General features: G+C 44.5%; 1 protein-coding gene across 1 annotated transcript; it reads right to left on the bottom strand.

Annotated features, from left to right (window-relative positions):
- Window positions 1-354: 354 nt before the first annotated feature.
- LOC138288227 (vasopressin V1a receptor-like) lies at window positions 355-19,108 on the bottom strand. Its single transcript, XM_069229611.1, has 2 exons — window positions 17,973-19,108; window positions 355-1,534 (listed from the first exon to the last, which is right to left on the bottom strand). The coding sequence occupies exons 1-2, from the start codon at window positions 18,934-18,936 to the stop codon at window positions 1,242-1,244; spliced, it is 1,257 nt and encodes a 418-aa protein (XP_069085712.1). The 5' UTR covers window positions 18,937-19,108; the 3' UTR covers window positions 355-1,241.
- Between the last annotated feature and the right edge of the window lie 436 nt (window positions 19,109-19,544).

The raw sequence follows: 19,544 nt of genomic DNA on the forward strand, positions 1-19,544 counted from the left end.
ACTGCATCACGATACAGGGATATTAGGACTAAGGGCCCCTGTCATGAAGTCGGGGGGTGTTTTAACAACAGTGCATATTGAAACATTAGGATGTTCATTCTGAGAGTGTAGGATACTTGTCGTAAAGTACACCTCAGTGTGGGGATCCTCACAAGGACTGTGTAATGGAGATGGGATGTTTTGACTGAGTGCGTGCTTTACAGTTGTTGTAAACTACTGATCATTTAAACAGCTCACATCACATTTCTGGCGCTTTTCTCTACCTAGTACTTATTTTATAAATCGGGGATGGATAAAAGTCTAATTTAGCTAGAAAGAACACCCAGACATAGGACAACCAGAAAATTACCCATCTTTGTATATGCTTCATAGGCAGTATTTTTAATAAAGGTGTTAAATACATGAAAATACAGAGAAAGAGCTTTTGTTCGGTGCTTCGAGGAAGATCGACAGGGCAGGTTTTTGACACTTTTTTCATGTCCCGATCTATCAAGACAGCGTTGTGATGTCTAAATAGCTGCTTTGCGTGGAGAAGACGAGGACAGCTGTGAACAATGCGTGCATTACGTTCAAGGAACCATAAATAACATTGACATCGGTGTACAAATAACAGGCTGATGATTATTCTTTGGAGAAGTTCCCTACAGTCCGTCTTCCTTCCCAATTAGTGGGTAAGAGTTTACAAAAAAGTCGTGCTGTACAGCTGCCTTGAAATAAAAAGCAGAATGTTCTGAACCCTACCCGCGCTGCGGGGTGCGCTTCATCACATTGAGGGTTGATGGGTTCTTTGGTCCTTTTCAAGCAGCATCTTGACCTGATGTTCCCCGTCTCTTGTTCCCATGCTGCTCCCACGCGCTGCCAGTTTAAGGGATTGTAACACAGCACTAGTGTGACCCACGCGCTGTTTCCAGAAGGGATCGCAGTCTCTCGAGACACAAATACCAGACTAGACCCATCAGTGGGTATCTTATAAGAGAAGCACACATTTTTGTGTCCAAAATTTCCCATTGATGCAGCAGCTCCCTATCATTCTGAAGAGTGTTCAGCTGGCAACATTGACACACATTCTCGAATTGAGTTGCTTATTACACTGGCCGTAGTTTCTTGGCGTAATTCCTTTGAAAGATGGTCCAGCCATTTTCCCTTCACAGTATACTCGACGGTGGTCTTCTAGACGCCTGGCTGAAGCCTGGTTTTATAGTGCAGTCCTCTTCGGTGCTGCCCCGTGTGGGATTGTGGCATCAGGTCTGGATGGGAAGGAACCTGGTGGAGCGGATGGACTTGGGGGATTCCTTCCATGTGTCCATGCTGTTGGTCGGACTACGATTGTTAATCCTGGTAAATGAAGTCTGCCGCCGGCAGCTGCTGTCCGAGTCCTCCTTCTGGGTGTTATGTTGCATCTTCCGCCAACAAACAAAACTTTGGATGAAGTCTTGAAAAAGGTGCCCGCTGAAGAACATGTATATCCAGGGGTTGCAACAGCTGTTTAGACTGGCTAGCAAAGACGTGACGGTGACTGCTGTGTTCTCGGAGTCTAGAAGGAGACAGAAAAGTAGAATTACACTGTCTTTATCACTTCTCACTGCAGAATGCAAAAAGCTGCTAGACAAAATGAGTACTCAGAAAACACAGCCTGCATTGCAATTATCAGCATGTACAGAATGTATGAGAACATGATACAGCGTCATTTTTCACTTCCAACAGTTACAAGATAATGCTATTAGAATTTATGCTTTGGGCAATCTGTGTGTGTATTTGTTGGACCTGGCTCGCTCTGCGAGGTCATCTCCAAACATTTTGCGTTCATTCCTCCTGTTTTCGGAAGTTGTTTTTTGTTGGTATTATGTCTCTATGCAGTTTACCACTGCTAATCATTTCTAATGTGCTTGTGCTCTCTCCTTTAAGAATGGTAACATTGGCCTACACCTGATTGGCACATTAAGGCTCATATTTATACATTTTTAGCGCCGCATTTGCGCCGCTTTTTGACGCAAAAACGGTGCAAACTTACAAAATACAATTGTATTTTGCAAGTTTGCGCCATTTTTGCGTCAAAAAACGATGCCAATGCAGCGCTAAAAATGTATAAATATGAGCCTTAATTTACATATAAGTCCCTAATACAGTGGTGCAGCCTGTACCCAAGACCTTTAAATTAAATGCTACTAGTGGGACTGCTACAAATATTGGGCCACCCATTTAAATAGTCCTTGAAAACATGTCTCAGGCCGACCATTGAAGCCTGTGTGCATTTTTAAACTGCTAATTCAACCTGGTGAAATAAACCTTTTGCCAGGCCCAAATCTCCCTTTTTAATGCATATAGGTCACACCTAATGTAGGCTCTAAACAGCTCATAGGGCAGAGTGCAGCGTATTTGAAAAGTTGAATATGTACTTTTACGTTTTGTAAGTCCTGGAAGTGAAAAAATCCCAAATTCTTTTTCACTGCTATGAGGCATACCCCTCCCATAGAATAAAGTTTGGTTACCTTATTACATTTGGTAAGTGCTAACTTTTGACTGGGAACAGGTAGAAGGTTTATGTTTAGTCCCAAAATAATTGTAATTTAAAATCTGTTGTAATGGTAATGTTGAATTTTAAGTCACAATTCTGAAAATGCCACTTTTAGAAAACTGGCATTTTCTTGCCCTAACCATTTGGTGCCTGCATCCTGTGTCCTGGGTCACATGACTTTGATTAGAGGGTAAGTTGGCCTTTGTGTATTCCTCCCAGACAGTGAGATAAAGAGGGACTGAGGGGTATATTTACAAGCCCCTAGCACCGCCATAACGCTGCTTAGCATCATTTTGTTTACGCTAAGGCAGTGTTTACGTTAAGGGGGCCTTTCCCTGGTGCCATATTTACAAAGTGTTGCAATGCATGCATTGCGCCACGTTGCAACCACTTGCGCCACATTTTACCTGTGCCAGGTATAATGTATGCAAGGGGGGTGTTCCCCCGCAGGGAGGCCCAAAAAATGGTGTAGTGAAATTTGCAAGATTTCACTGCACCATTTTTTCCGTCATTTTTAACGCCTGCTCAGAGCAGGAGTTAAAACGATGCCCCCACTTCAATCAATGGGCCTCCCTGTTCTTTGCTGCACTAGCATCAAAATTGTTGATGTTAGTGCAGCAACGAGCCACAATAGCGTAAAAAATGTTGACGCTATTGTCCTAATGACCGCCATGGTGCACTGTATTGTAAATACGGTGCAACCATGGAGTCGTTAGGAGGGGCGATGCAGAAAAAGTGGCCATCGGGACCGATGCACCACTTTCTTGTAAATATACCCTTGAGTGTTGGCAGGATGGGCCATCCTGCCAGTATCGGATGGAAGGAGCTGTTCCCTGCCCAACTTACATTTTGAAGGGGCTGCCTCTAGTACACTCACAACAAACTTGACACCAGCCTTTTGTCACTCTGGACCTCTTGGAGCCTGGGCAGAAGGAAAATTCATGAAACAGATGTGGGGGGATGTCTAGAATTTTCTCCCACTTCAAAGGCTGGCACCAGTATAAATATTGGACCTTCAGACCAACTCCTCAGTACACTCCTGGACATGTGGAAGAATTTAGAAGGATTTGCCCTTTATTCAGAGGACTGTGCTGCTGCTTGAGACCTATCTTGTTCCTAAGAGGACTGTCCTGCTTCTACCAGAGAACTGCCCTGCTGCTTGAGGCCTGCCTTGATTGTCAGAGAATTGCCCTGCTGCTTGAGGCCTGCCTTGCTGCTTGAAAGAGACAGGACCATTTCCTTGTGCCTAGGAAGACCTGAGTGATTCCAAGGGTCAGCTGGCTAACTTCCTGTTCTGAGCTACAGGGATACTGCAAGATACAGAGGCCTCCCCGAAACTGCTTAGCCGACCTGCTGCAACTGGATCTACCTAGACCAGAAACTAGACCTGTCCGAGCCCTGCTAACCACTGCTAGAGTGAGTCTCCGATCCCCAATAGCTGCCTTCCCGGGTCTTGGACCTTTGGCTGGCATCGGAGTGCACTCCTTTAGAAGAAAAGTAGAAATCCTGAAGTTTCAGACTCTTTGCAACCGTGAACATGAGACACTGTCCCCTGCTATGACCACCAATGTGAAGCTCTACTGAACCCGACTCTTTGTGTTATAGCAACCGCAAATGATGCAGGTTCTGCCCTTCATGCTACAGCACCAACAGCCACAAAAAGCAGTCAGGCTTAAACCCACACCAACTTAGAAACATGGAGTAAATTTGAATAAATAAAATGATACCAGAATGACAAAAATCAAATCAGTAGAACCGAAGTTATGCAATTTCAAAGTTTTAGGTAAGTATGACTCCTAAAAGCACAAAGTCCCACTCGCGGTCATGGGTCATGCTAGACGTGGGAAAAGTCACTAAATTAACCTGTGCTTAACCCTCTGGTAGCACAGTAGGTTAATTTAGTTTTTTTTGGTTCATGTGTGATAGGGATGGCAGTTGTTGCTTGAGAAGGGTTTTCACCCTCCTCAATTAAAAACCCAATTTCGTACAGTATTCTGTGTTTATGCACTGCACAAATGAATGTTTGTGTGTGTGAGTGGATTTATGTATGTATATGATATTTGTGAGTGTGTATTATGCAGGTGTATACCTACTATCTTTACATATGCATACAATTTTTGTGTTCACATCTTCTGATTTTGCATGTATGTATTGCATGTGTGTATTCTAGTATAAACGAATGTGTGGTTATATTGCAAGTGTATATATGTGTATGTAGGTATTACACATTCATGCATTGCTTATTCAGTACATATATGTGAATAAGGGTGCCTACTTTTTTATTTAATACAGATTTCCTGCATTCTGACTGTCTCCAATATGCCAATCTCTGGATTATCCTCTTTATTACAATTCAGTTCTCTCATCCAAATTCTTATTCAATGTCTAATAGGTTTTGTACAAAGTGAAGTCTACCTCTAGTATCAAATCAGTGATTCTGATCCATAGAACCACTCCATCTCATGTTTAACTGACGGAATGCCAAACCCAGTACCAGAAGCCAAAAGAAATTACTACTGATACTAGATTTAACAAAAAAAGTGATAAAAGAGTTATGTTACAGTGATGTCCTGGTAGTATGCCAAACCAGTACTCTTTTTTGTATGAAACTATGACACTAATGACACCCTCACAGGAGCTGTGTGGCAACCTTGCCTGCTTCTTCCATGACAAGATTGCAACCACATAGAGAAACTTCGAGCCCCAGCCCACACCTACAGACTTCCTCAACAGATACACCACCACCGCAATCGACACAAACCATACTGACCACCTGAAACATCCTCACCACCCAGGACATCAGTCCACCATAAAACCCATTCACTCGGGAGCTCCCACAGACTCATGCCCGCACTACATCTTCAACCTTGGAAACCAAAGGATCAGCCAGGAACTCACCATCATGTTCAACAATTCTATCAACACCTCAACATTTACTGATGCAGGGAAACACAGTGAAGTCAGACAACTATTCAAAAAACCCTCTGCTGACCCCAATGAACCTAAAAACTACCGGCCAATCTTGCTGCTCCCATTCCCATCTAAGGTACTGGAAAAGATCATCAACAAGCAACTCATGACATACCTGGGCCATAACCAAGTACTTGGTGCCTCATAAATCCGGCTTTCACAGCAATCACAGCATCGAAACTGCCCTGATCGCAGCCACCAATGACATCCAAACCCTCCTCGACTGAGGACAAACAGCAGCTTTTATCCTCCCCGACCTCTCTGCAGCCTTTGACATCGTATCCCACCACATGTTGATCGAACGACTCCACCACATTGGCATTCAAGGGGATGCACTGAGATGGATCACCTCCTTCTCACGGGATGAATCCAGAAGATCTACCTCCCACCTTTCATCTCCAAACCCAAGGAGATCACCTGCGGCGTCCCCAGGGTTCATCCCTCAGCCCCACGCTCTTCAAAGCATTCATGACCCTGTTGGCCAACATCATCAGATACCAAGGTCTCAACATAATTTCCTATGCAGAGGACACTCAGGGGCATATTTATACTCCGTTTGCGCCGAATTAGCGTCGTTTTTTTCGACGCACATTCGGCGCAAAACTAACGCCATATTTATACTTTGGCGTTAGACGCGTCTAGCGCCAAAGTATGGGCAAATAGCGTCATTTTTTTGCGTGAACGCCTTCCTTGCGTTAATGAGATGCAAGGAAGGCGTTCCCGTCTAAAAAAATGACGGCGACGCAAATGCGTCGTATTTATACTCCCGGGCAAAAATCACGCCTGGGAGTGGTCGGGTCAAAAAACCCCGCATTTGCGCCACTTTTTAACGCCTGGGTCAGGGTAGGCGTTAAGGGGCCTGTGGGCTCAAAATGAGCCCACAGGTGCCCTCCCCTGCCCCCAGGGACCCCCCCTGCCACCTTTGCCCACCCCAGGAGGACACCCAAGGATGGAGGGACCCATCCCAGGGACATTCAGGTAAGTTCAGGTAAGTATACATTTTTTTTTTTTTTGGGTGGCATAGGGGGGCCTTATTTGTGCCCCCCTACATGCCACTATGCCCAATGACCATGCCCAGGGGACATAAGTCCCCTGGGCATGGCCATTGGGCAAGGGGGCATGACTCCTGTCTTTACTAAGACAGGAGTCATGTAAATGGCGTCTGGGCGTCGTTTAAAATGGCGCAAATCGGGTTAAGACGATTTTTTAGCGTCAACCTGACTTGCGCCATTTTAAGACGCCCTAACGCCATTTTTCCCAACGCCGGCGCTGCCTGGTGTACGTGGTTTTTTTCCACGCACACCAGGCAGCGCCGGTCTGCTTGCGCCGGCTAACGCCATTCAATAAATACGGCGCCCGCATGGCGCTTCAGAATGGCGTTAGCCGGCGCAAAAATTTTTGACGCTAAACTGCGTTAGCGCAGTTTAGCGTCAAAAAGTATAAATACGGGCCTCAGCTCATCCTCTCACTCACTGATGACCCCTCCACCACCAGAACCAGCTTCCACAAATTCATGACAAGAATCGCTGATTGGAAGAAGAACAACTGCCTGCAGCTGAACACAGACAAGATGGAAGTACTGATCTTTGGCAACAGCAGCAACACATGGATTGACTCCTGGTGGCCATCAGACCTAGGGCCCACACCCACTCCCTCCAACCATGCCCAAAACCTCAAAATCATCATTGACAACAAGCTCACCATGAAATCACAGATCAATTCCGTCTCCTCCGCCTACTTCCTCACTTTGCGCATGCTACATAAGATCTTCAAGTGGCTACCTCTACACATGAGATGCACCTTGACACAGGCCCTGATCACCAGCCGACTGGACTATGGCAAGGCCCTCTATGTAGGAATCGCCACACACCTCCTACAGAGACTTCAGACCAGACAGAACACCACAGCCAGACTCATCCTTGGCCTTCCCCGATGAACCCACATCACACCCCACCTCATGCAACTCCACTAGCTCCCTGTACAGAAGAGATGCCAATTCAAGCTGCTGACCCACGCACACAAGGATCTACACAACCAAGGACCCGTGTATATTAACCACAGCCTGAACTTCCACCAACCATTGAGAAGACTATGCTCTGCCTCCCTTTCACTTGTCCATGCTCCTGGCATCTACTGAAGCAGAAGTGGAGGATGCTCCTTCTCTCATGTTGCCCCTCACCCCCCCACATACCTCCAGACCTTCACCTCACTTTCAGAATTCCAAATGGTCTTCAAGACCTAGCTGTTCAAATAAGCCTCTGGGACCTGTAAGTGCCTGGATACCTGATCTGGTGATTAGCAGCGCTTTATAAATGCTGGTTGATTGACTATGTTGACGATGTTCTCAATTTAAATTATCCCGATCTCTTTTTACAAGTGGACAGAGTGAATTCACAGATCTTTTAAATGTATGCTTCCAAAAATGTTCTATGTATGTACATACTTATGAACTATGTGAATGTATTTATATGCACTTAAGTATGTGCATATTATTTTTCTTACTGTATATGTATGTGCTTACACGTGTATCTATTCCATGTGCCTTTGAAAGAATTAACAGCATTTGTAGTTACTTATACAGGCACATTAGATGAAACAAAGGTTAAAGTGACACCATATTCAGATGAAAATGTCAGCAAAACGTAACATTTTAATTAAAGAAACACTGAAATTCAGTAGTTAAAATTAACTGAACTTACTAAAGCTCGCCCCTCGCCATGCACTGCTTATGACTACACATATTACATCACACAGGACATGTTCTATGACATCATTGATAACATCACTGATGCCATCCAAAATTATAGCATTGATGACAAAACTGTGCACGGTGAGGGTGCGAGTTATAGTTACTTCAGTTAGCTTTAACTGGTGAATTTCGGCGTTTTTTAAGTTTAAAATGTTATGTATTAATAGCATTTGTAAATAACTATAAAGTCACCCTCACCTTACTTTTTTCAATGAATGTATATATATGTATGTATGTATGTGTTTATGCAACCACGTACTTATTTGTGTGTATAGATGTAAAAATGCACTATATGTATATAGATTTATTGTTGCACATGCCTGTGCGTAGACGTACACGTCCAGTATGTATGTACTTTGACGTTACATATATGCATGAGGTCTTTGTTTGAACTGAATAGGTGTGTGAACTTACTGTGTGCACGTATTTCTACAAGGATACATGGGTGTGCGTGCGCCGGTGTACGGGAGTGTACTAAGTATGCCTCTACCGCTGTCAAATATCCTAGTCATTTATTGGTCTCAAATTTGACCGGTTGTTATTATTTTTATTTTTAAAGTCTGTTTATAAAATGCAATGCTGGGTATGACTTGGCGCCTTATTGTAGTTTAACAAAACACAAAATTAAAATAATAAAAGGCGTACGCATAGGAATGTGTGTTACATATTTTTAATCATGCTTAGCGTAAAATTGACCTACTAAGTGAATGTGAACCTTCACCGAATAGGATTATTTATAATAGCAACAACAACAAGCCACTTGACATGGAGTTGGACTCAGTTCCGGCAGGATATATTGCCGTTGCTTGGGAATATTTTGGAAGAGTTACAGCGAGAGCTGATATGACAGCCTCTGCCTGTTATTTTACAGCCCTTTGGCCATTCCTCGCTTTGCCGTGACCAACTGTAAATTAGAGCAATAGTATGCACTGGCCTCGGAGGATTTCGTAACAAAATGGAGGCAATAAATTGCACGCGGACACTGACAAGAGCCTTGCAGATGTGAGCGCAGAAAGCCTGGTGGTATTGCCTGCGCAAACAGGATGCGCAAGTGGAAGCCAGCCTGAAATCGGCTTCATGTGAAACTCCTTGCCCTGCATTCGGACATTAACTGATGTAGTTGGCGAATATTTAGCTGCAGAATGTTTTGGTGGCGTCACTAACTTCAGCCCCCTCCACCCAGTAAGGCAGGAGGAGCATGGGTGTTAGCAAACACCCTTGTTCTCAAAGATCTCGGATGGAGCCTGTTTCAGAATGACAGACGTTGCAAGTATTTTTTGAAGAAAGCTTTAAGTATTCCTACTAAAAATACAAGTAAAAGATAAGAGTCATAGCAAAGGCAAAGACAAACAAACTGCTAGACTTGGTGCACATTTCCATTCCTATATATATTAGTCATCATCATGTTCTGTTTTGCATATTAGGTATTAAAACAAAATGCCGTTTAGTGTGCGAATTTGGTGCTTAACCTTACTAGAGCCATATAAGAAGAGCTGTATGTTGGTCTGTGGGGGTATAACTGCCTAGACCTGGGTTGTAGGGCAGGTCTCTGCGTGTGTTTCGCGAAGGCGCAGGAAAAGGGCTGAATATTAAGGTCGTGAAAGAACATATATATCGGAGCTGATTGTTCTGACTCCTTAATCTTCTCTCCTCCTTCATCTAGCTTCCAGTAGCAACTGGTATCTTTGATGACTCAACTGATCCATGCCATGCAAGAAAGTCTAGAAACACCGCTGGACGTCAATTATAGGTGCAGGTGTCACTTCTGGAATGCCCTTTGATACGTGTGGCACTGCAGTTTCTATCTGTGATCTTAGGGTTCAGGAAGGCGGCAGCATGAAGCGAATGAGCAAAGGCCCCCCCTAGTGCCAAGTTTACATTCTTTAGTTTCCACCTCTGCACTTACCTGAGCTTCAAAGCACTAACAGGAGTTTGGCAGGAGGAAAAGCGGTCATTACTCACCGGATAAGGGGTTAACACTGCGAGGTCATTGGGAAAAAAGGGTTAGTGACATCACTTCCTCTAGGCAGACATTTTGGTGAATAGACGTCTATGGCGACACATGACTTTACTTCAATGACGTGTGATGGAAAGACACCGATATTATGATAATGCCAGTCTGTAACTCAGAACATTTTCCGACAGATCATTTTGTTTTCAAAGTAATCCGTGCCAAAGTCTTCTGGTTTACATGGTCTCCCACCAGTTACGTGTGTTACCAACCCTTGGCAATATTTTATTTTATGGAGTATTTTACCTCTCTATGGAGTTATGGTGCATTCGGGGCCTGGTCACACTTTCGAAAACTACACAATTAAATAAGTGATGAAATACTATAGCCTTTACCTTAAATGATCGTATTGAGAGGAAATGGCAAATTGTAAGACAAATTATATCAAAATCTGCAAACATGCTTAGAAATGTTTGTGGAGAAAGGTATCCTCTGTAGGAAAGAATTAAGAAATTGTGAAGACCTTAAGATTTATGTATTTTGCCTGACTTATAAGAGCCTGTGGCGTATTCCAAAGAAATTTAACATATTAGACATTTTTGGTACATCTGTGTGTCTGTCCTAGGTCTGTGTATCATCCATAATACAGAAATTCTGTAGGCTTGTTGTAAGTGTAAGTGTAAAATTTTGAATTTTTTTCTCCTTCACATGGAAAATAATTTTTCCTTGTGAACATTTATCATCGCTCCCACATGGGGATGTTCCAGACCCTTTCCTATGAGTTCATCACCTCTTACATTTGCAAGAGACCATGTAAACATGTTTACATACCCAACAGTTACGACTCTGTGTGTTGCCATCACTTGTTTTGCTCACTCTTCTATTGCCAACAATTCGCCTTCCACCAAGTTTAAATTACAATCTTGTAAAAAACCTGTTCATATTGTGAATTTTTTGCAGCAATAAATGACAAGTTCGCACACAAAAATCTTCAGCTCTTGACCTTCATAACTGAAGGATGATATCTGGACTGTACCTAGTCATACTCTCTAAATGCTCAGCAGAATTATAGCCCCCGTAAAATGTATTCCCTCATGAGCATCATGTGCTGTGTACATCTCTAACCTACTAATTCACTCACTCATTCACTCATTCACTTACTAACTTGTGTACCTATGCATCCACTACCGTACTTATTCACTCACTCATCAACGTACTTCATTCGCTCAATTACTAGGCCATTAATGTACTAATTTACTCGCTACCTGCTCATTCGCCCATTCATTCTTTGGGTTTACTCTTTAAATACTTTACTCATGCAATAACTCACAAATTCACTAGCATATTATTAAATCACCCTACATGTTCACTCTTTCAATAGCAGAAGTTCTTACTCATTTGGTCACTCATTCACTTTACTACTTGTGACTCCTGACTCACTAAATTAGATATTCACACGCTGTAGCACTTATCAACGTACACAATTACACATTAACAAACTGTTTATGAGTTTATACAATCTATTTCTTCAGTCATTGGTCTGATGAGCCGAGGGAGCTAGCTTTGTGCTAAACTTGTTTCGAGGCACTCCCCATCTTGACAGATAAGAGGATGATGGTAAATGTAGCCCACACATTAATTTGCCAAGATCACTGAATGTCATCCTATCAGGTTAAATGGTATTTGGATGTTAGATCCTCAGGTTAGGTTAAACTAGGCAAGATATCTCTAAGGGATTGTCTGTAACACTCAATGGTGGAACAAACAGAGCAGAGAAGGGACTCTCTGATAATGGAGGCATGAACAGAAGACTGATAAGAGGCAACCTTTGTTGGTCAAATTCAATAAAACAATAGTTTATCTGAAGCTGGACTCTCGATTGTTGGTGAGAGTGGAGATAGAGGTGAGGTAGATGAGACTAAGAAGGAAAGAGGAAGAGGCGAGGGAGAGAGAAACAAGCAGATTGACAAAGAGAGAGAAAGATCAGAGAAATTGGTGGTAGATAGGAAAGACAAATAAAGTAGAAGGAGAGAAGATAGAAAAAAGAAGAGACAGAAGGAGAGAAGGGTAACCAAAAGAGTCAGACAGTATAGAGATGAGAGGGCTAGAAGACAGAGATAAGAAAGTTAGAGTAGAAGAGGCAAAATAGAGGTAAAGGCGACGGACAAAAAGAAAGATGAGAGAAGCATTGACTGAGAGTCCAGGGAGCGTAGAGTAGATGGAAAGTGGATAGAAGTGAGAGAAGACAACAATGGAGAGAGAGAGGGAGAGAAAGCGGGAGAGATTGTGAAGACCCTTGACATGCAAGCCCTACTGGGCCACAGGGTGAAAAATGTCTATTTTCATAGCACCAGGAAAAAAATAAGCTAAAATGGTTTCAGGGACTCACTCATCAAAACCAGGTTAAAAAACATAAGGAAGGGATGGCTAGAAGGGAAAACGTTTGTCCACTTATTTGAAATCCACGGTGGGATAAGGGGTAATAAATAATACACTAAAACTACTACAATTAGCATCATAATAGTAATTATGCTGTTTACAGGGGACCCTGCTGGATAATACATTTGGCCAGTTTCAAATGTTTTCTGTTGGATCCGTCTGAAGCTGAAGAGTTTGCGGGCAGAGACCCAAGGGAAGAACACAAGGGAAACTCTGCTCAGTAAACAAGCACATCACATGAAGGAATAGTCAACATGAAATATCTGGAATCCATTTCCAGCCGGAATCAACTGGGATTTTCTCTGCAGCAGTTAAATGGATGTCTAAAAATTGAGGTGCCTGTCACTGGACCCAGTAGAATCAATTTGTAGTTGGTCCATGGGTCTGTACAAGGAAAATAGTCTTTCTATCGGATCATTGATGAGACGCCTTAGAATATGAATAGGTTTAATAGGTTATTTGTTTCCAAGGAATGTATCTATGCCCACTTTGGTGTAGTAATAAAAATGATAAGGTTTGAGAAGAATCATTAAAATGTGTAAGAGCAACATCTGCTATTTACATCATGTATAAATGGCATAAATATTATATGAATAGTATTGCAAACAGATAGCCTTCGTGGAAGGTGCCCTACGCAGACTCTCAATGATAGGTCAGCCTTGAAATGACAAAAAAATGGCACATATTACAAAGATTAGGCCCTCCACATGCACTAATCAATTACACCCCAAGGTCAATAATAACATTGAACTTATTTTTCACAGAATGTGCCATCTCACAGGTCCAAAAATGATCAAGCGTAAAAGCATTGAGCAAACAGCGAATTCCCCATGCACAGCAGGTTTCCTGAGCTATCACTGATGAGTTGCATACAAGGTTTATTAGTGCTGGTATTAGTTATATTTTGCAGTGCCCTCTGGCATAGGTATTTCATAGAGAATTTAGGGATATATTAAAAAAAAGTGGCACTGCACTGTGAGGAGCGTCACTTTTCGTGCGCCCTTTACCGCCTCACCTACCGCCACCTTGTGTGCGCGGTATTTAAGATATGGCACACCATGGCGCAGGACAGAGGGCAATAGTGTCATTTTTTATGACGCTATTGATGTACTCTGCAGAAGTAGCGCCAAAATATTGGCACTACTCCTGCAGAGTACATAGGGGCCCATTATAAATAATGGAAGCCCCCTTATAACTCCTGCTCTGAGTAGGCCTTACAAGTGCTGTAAAATACGACTCAAGGAAATCTGTTAGATTCCCTTATGCCATTTTTTCGCCCCCCCCCCATGGGAGAACTCCCCCTTTGCATACATTATGCCTGGTGCAGGCGTAATGTAGCGCAAAGGGTTACAAAGTGGTGCAATGCAGGCATTGCGCCACTTTGTAAATGTGGCACGAGGATTTTGACTTCGTTGGTCCACATTACCGTAAAATAAAATGACTCTTAATGGCGCAAGGTGGTGCTAGGGGCTTATAAATATGCCCCTTAATTTTCAGATAATGTACATTCGTACCGGTCCTCTGAGGCAATGATATCTTAAGGGTTTATGGGTCATTTGGCAATATATATTTTGGGGGTGGGGGTCCTGTTTCCAACAACTTTAAATGTATTACCCACTTGTCAGTCCCTCTCATTCCCAAATAATATTGAACTAAACGAATGCACACAACAACAGCAGGATGCTCAAGCTGCCTAGTGACTGCCAGTCAGAGAGCACTAGGCAAAGTTGAACAAACATTGATAAACCCACTTCTTTTTAGTTTGCATCTATTTTTTTTTTTACTTGCTACAACATTTTCAGTGAAAATCGTTGTCTAACCAGTTCGTTACTCTCAGTGTAGGAAAACAGGCTAGCAGTGACTTTTTAGATGTTTAAACTAGTGCATAACATTAAAGTAAGAGGTGCACATAAAGCTTGAAGTTGTACTTTTACCTGCTGAATATTTGTAATCATAAAAGTATCTTCCTTCACTGGTGTTCTTGCTGCCGTAGTGAAAATCAAAAAACTACTATGGCGATGTTCCCATTCCATTGGTTAATATCGACTAACTTTCTCATAATGTCTCTCCCCCTGCCGTTTCCCTCTCTTCCTCTTAATATCTGAGTACTTCTCTGACTATTCAGTTACCTGTGACTCTGCAGAGTAGGAGAAATTGGATGAGGCAGGATACAGTGGGTGACCAAAGACATAAAGGGAACATTATGTGAGAGATGTGAAGTAGAGAGGGAAGAGGGTAGCAAAAGATATGATGTTTGAAAGATATGTAAGGAGGGGGGAGAAGTAAAATAGAGAAAATGAGGTAGCTAGAAGGAAAGATAAAGAGAGGTCTAAAGAGGAAAAAGTAGGTAAAGACAGAAATAGATGAGGTTTTAAAGTGAAGTGTAAGGGAGAGAAAGATAGTAATCGGGAGAAGAAAACATAAGAGAAAGATAGAGGCGTATAGAACTCCAAAGGGTGAGGAAGAGGGAGATAATGTAGAAAAAGAGGTGAATTAGAGAGAGTTAAAGATGGCAAGAGGTAGAGATAGACAGAGAGACTTTTTTGAAAATCAAAGAGAAACAAGGTGGAGAGAAAGCAAAATGAGCAGATGAATAGAAAAACAGGCCATGTGATGGGAGAAAGGCAGAGAGAGGGGTGGGGGACGGAAACAAATGTAATTTAGAGTGACAAGTGGAGGTTGGGAGACATGCGTAAATAGAGAAAAGAGGTGTAGTATTTACAGAGCTAGAGAGTTGTGAGAGGGCAAAAAGATAAGGTAGAGAGGTCAATAAAGAAAAAGATTGAGAGAAATAGTTGGGGTGAAAGCGGTGAGTTAAAATGGAGAAGGAGGTTCAGAAAGGGATATGTGTTTCAGAGAGGGGGGTTATGATAGAGTTAAAGGGCTAGAGGTGGAGAAATAGAGGTAGCCGTAGAGGTAGCCACAAAGGAGTAGGACATCTACAGAGGTGACGGAAAGGTAAGAGCAGGAGAATAAGAGAAAGGGGCGGGGGAACTGGAAGGTAGTGAACTAATGGTGAGGTAAATTGAGAGGTTAGGTAGTGAGAGAGATAGCAGTGGATAAGAAAGATGTGAGGTAGTGAAGGAGATGTGAGATAGAGAGAAGAATGAGATAGAAAGGTGAGGGTGGTGGTGAGGTAAAGAAAGGTCTGAAAGAGAGGTAGAGGAAGGTTAGGTAGCAGAGACATGAGGTATAGATGAAGATGAGGATTGTTTGAGAAATTAAATAGATGGATGAAAGATGCAGGGAGCTCAGATGGATAAAGAACATTGAAGTACCGAGAGAGGGATGAGGTAGAGAGCTGAGGTAGAGGAAGTGGACCAAGATTAATACATTGAGATTTTGGCACATAGAGTGAAAGAGAGGGGGCATGGTCATGAGAGAGGAAGAGGGAGATGAATTTGAGAGGTGCTTTGGATATATGGGTGAGAAGTGAGCTAGATAAAGGTGAGGTGGAGAGAGATGAGATAGTGAATGAAGGTACATGGAGACGTAGAGAGAGATAGAGAGCGAGAAGGTAGAAGAGGTGGGTGAAGTAAGGGGAGAAAATGATGCAGAAACATTGTGTCTCTCAATCTAACTCCCAACCAGCAGCGTAAGAGTGTAACAGTTAAGGCTGCAGAGGTCAAACATGCACACTAAAAGGAAGATGTTTTATTTCTTAGTGCAACGCAAAGCCATATTTAATAAAAATGGCATGCAGCTACTCACTATTCATGCAATGGTGTGCAAATAGGCTGCCTGGTGTAAGGGAAAAGCTGTGCCCCATGGTGCAGCGGTGTGGGGATGCTGTCCAGCATAGGATTACCCTTCCAATACACAATTCTATGTCTAGACAATTCTTACACAATCTACACATTGTATGTGTATTGTACAGTGCAGCACACATGCAATGTGTGGAATGTTTGGAGAAACTAAAACAGTTGTTTGTGTTAGTATCTACGTCAAGGGGGTTTTATTTTTCTGATGTAAAGCCTAGTCTGGCAATTTAAATAGATTGGGCTTTGCATTCAAAAATGTGGGTGCTTGTGCTAATCTATTCAGGTTTACACCTGTTTAATGCACTCTCAATACAGCGCAAAGAGTTATTTGTGATGAGAAAATTGTGCCTTTGTAGTGCAAAATACTGGTTGTGCTGGAAAATAAATACCATTGCAAGAATGTGCACTGCTTTGCGTCACTTTGCATGACTTTGCCTTTAGTAATCTTAGTAAATCTGCCCTAATTTTTTGTGAACTAGGGTCAGCCATCACAATGTAAAACGAAGCAGGTTTTCCAGAGCAGCGTTATAATATGAGGCATGTGGACTGCCCCATTCACTTTTCCAGGGTGCCCCTTGGAAGGTGGTGGCCCTGGGGAGTTACCCACTGTGTCCATGCCTTCCACAAGTATGAACAGTCATATTGTGCCAAGAATGTAACCGCCTGGCAGTCTCTCCTTCGCTGGACACAGGCATGAAACTGTTTTCTTTTGAACAGAATGTCGCCTCTCAAAAGGCTTACAAGTCTCAAACTTAGAAATTTTGCTAGAAATATCCTCTACCACATGTCGTGTTACTGATCTAAAACTGTGTTCGTTTGCAGAGAAGGTCCTTTTTTACCGGCACTCATTATGGGGGATATGTGTAAAACTAACTGGAAGAGAATTAAAGGCCCTGAGTGATAGAACACAGACATGAAGCTGTGCCCTTCTGCAGAGAAGCCCCAGCTCACACTGGATATAGGGGTGAAGGTCAGCACGAAAATGTAATCTCCCAGAAGGGTTGCAGGTGCCAGTGGGAAATTCTGCCAGCTTTTAGAGAAGCCCTTTCCGTAAAGCGTGAAGCTGCCGGTGTAAGAGAACGTCCCCTACCACCGAATTTACGAATCGCTCCTTTCACATGGGTTATTAGTGCACGAATGGCCCACTCGCCAGAGTAAGAGGTGTGGAACTACTAACTAGCTTGCTCAGAATACCCCTTTCACGTGGGTTACATTGTGCTGGTGAAGAAAATCCCTCCCCGCCCACAGGGGTTACAGGAGTGAAATGGTGCTAGTTTGCATACAATGCCACCCTTCACAGCCCAGATGGACGTGGTAAGGGCGTGCGTGAAACTGCCCCATTTTGCCTGAGCTCCCCTCTCACGTGGATTACAAATGTGAAAATGTGTTACTTTGTAGAATGTAGACAACGCCCCCTTTCACGAGTTACCAGTGTGAAACTGCTAGTTTTCCCAGAGGATGCCTTTCCCTACGAGTGACACTGCGCTAGTTTGCAAGGATGCTCTCGCGCACTGACAGGACACAACAGATACTTTGCCAGATGGGCACCCTCCCGCCCACGCTCCCTGGCGGGCCCGTGGCACCTACCGATCCATGCGAAGTTCTTGTCCCAGACGGACCAGGTCTGCACGGTGAAGAAAGGCGCCCAGCAGAGCACGTAGGCGGACACAATGACGAAGGTCATCTTGACGGTGCGGATCTTGGCCCTGGAGATGGTCTTGACGCTGCTGACGGCCGAGGTGGAGAGGAGCTGCGCCCCGCCGTTGGACGGCCGCGTCTTGCCGCGGATGTTGGTCCAGATGATGTAGCAGATGAAGCCGTAGCAAGTGGCCAGGATGAGGACGGGCACCACGAAGATGCTGACGACGATCCAAGTCACGTACGCCCGGAGCCCCCAGGGCTCGATGAAGTGGGCCCAGCAGTCGTAGACCTGCGAGCCGCTGCGCACCTCGCGCATGGAGAAGATGGCATACTGGGGCGTGCTGAGCAGGAGGCTGAGCGCCCAGGCGCCCCCGATCATGGCGTGCGAGCGCCTGCCCGGCTGCTGCAGCGTCTTCAGCGGGTGGCACACGGCGATGTAGCGGTCGGCGGTCATGGCCACCAGCATGTAGGCTGACGCGAACATGCCGAAGACCTGCAGGTGCTTCACCACCCGGCAGAGGGCGTCCGTGCCGCGGAAGCGGTAGGTGACCTCCCAGCAGAGCTGCGGTAGCACCTGGAAGAGCGCCACCACCAGGTCGGCCAGGCTGAGGTGGCGGATGAAGAGGTGCATGCGCGACGCCTTGCGCCGGCTGCGCTGCAGTGCCAGGAGCACGCAGCCGTTGCCCACCACGGCGGCCACGAAGATGAGAGCCAGCACGGCCACCTCCACCCGCGCCAGCGCCTCGTCGCGGCCCAGCAGGTCCGACGAGTTAGTACTGGGGGTGGTGGAGGGCTGGCTGGAGCCGGCCAGACCGGGGGAGCTCGGGGACCCCGTCAGGCTGAAGTTCCAGAGAGTGGGCAGGGGGCCGGAGGATGGCCACGAGGTGGCCGGGCTGACAGTTAAGCGCATGGTGTTGGCAGGGAGGAGAAAGTCTTCACAAAGTGCCCGTTCGCCCCTCTGCACTGCAACTAGAAGCAGGATAGTCTCCTCCTCTCTGCCCCCTCCCTCAGACGACTCCCCTCTACATCTCCCAACTCCCTACCCGTCTGCGACTATCATTCACGCTCCCCACTGCCTTCACACTCTCCTCCCACCGCCTCTATAATAGGTTCTTCTCTCCATCTCCCCCTCACTCCCCTCGCACTCGCTTCTACCGCCTCTTTATTGCTCCAACATTTTCACCCCTCCCTCCCAACTCGCCGTATCTTCCCATCACCACTCACTACTTTTCCCCACTAACTCCCCAGCCTCCCACCACATTCTTCCTCATCATACCTTCCTTTTGTCTCCTTTCACAACTCATTTTCACTCAATTCACTTTTCTCGTCGTTGTCTCTCGCTAAAACCATGTACACGATATCTCTCTGTTCCCCGTCACTTTCTCCTCTTCCACAAGCTTGCCGCCTTTATCACTCACAAACTCTCTCCAGGTCATTGCAGTGCATTAAGTGGGCTGTGTCCTAAGGTCTCAAACCTACTAGTAATTAAAATCTGACATTCTAGCAGGTTCCTATCAG

Source organism: Pleurodeles waltl, chromosome 4_1 (assembly GCF_031143425.1).
Source record: "Pleurodeles waltl isolate 20211129_DDA chromosome 4_1, aPleWal1.hap1.20221129, whole genome shotgun sequence".
In the NCBI taxonomy this organism is placed as follows: domain Eukaryota; kingdom Metazoa; phylum Chordata; class Amphibia; order Caudata; family Salamandridae; genus Pleurodeles; species Pleurodeles waltl.

Coding starts and splice junctions, on each gene's coding strand:
- LOC138288227 (XM_069229611.1), bottom strand. CDS start 18,936: ATGCGCTTAACTGTCAGCCCGGCCACCTCGTGGCCATCCTCCGGCCCC. Junction 1,535..17,972: donor CAAGAACTTCGCATGGATCG/GTAGGTGCCACG, acceptor GTCTCCTTCTAG/ACTCCGAGAACACAGCAGTC.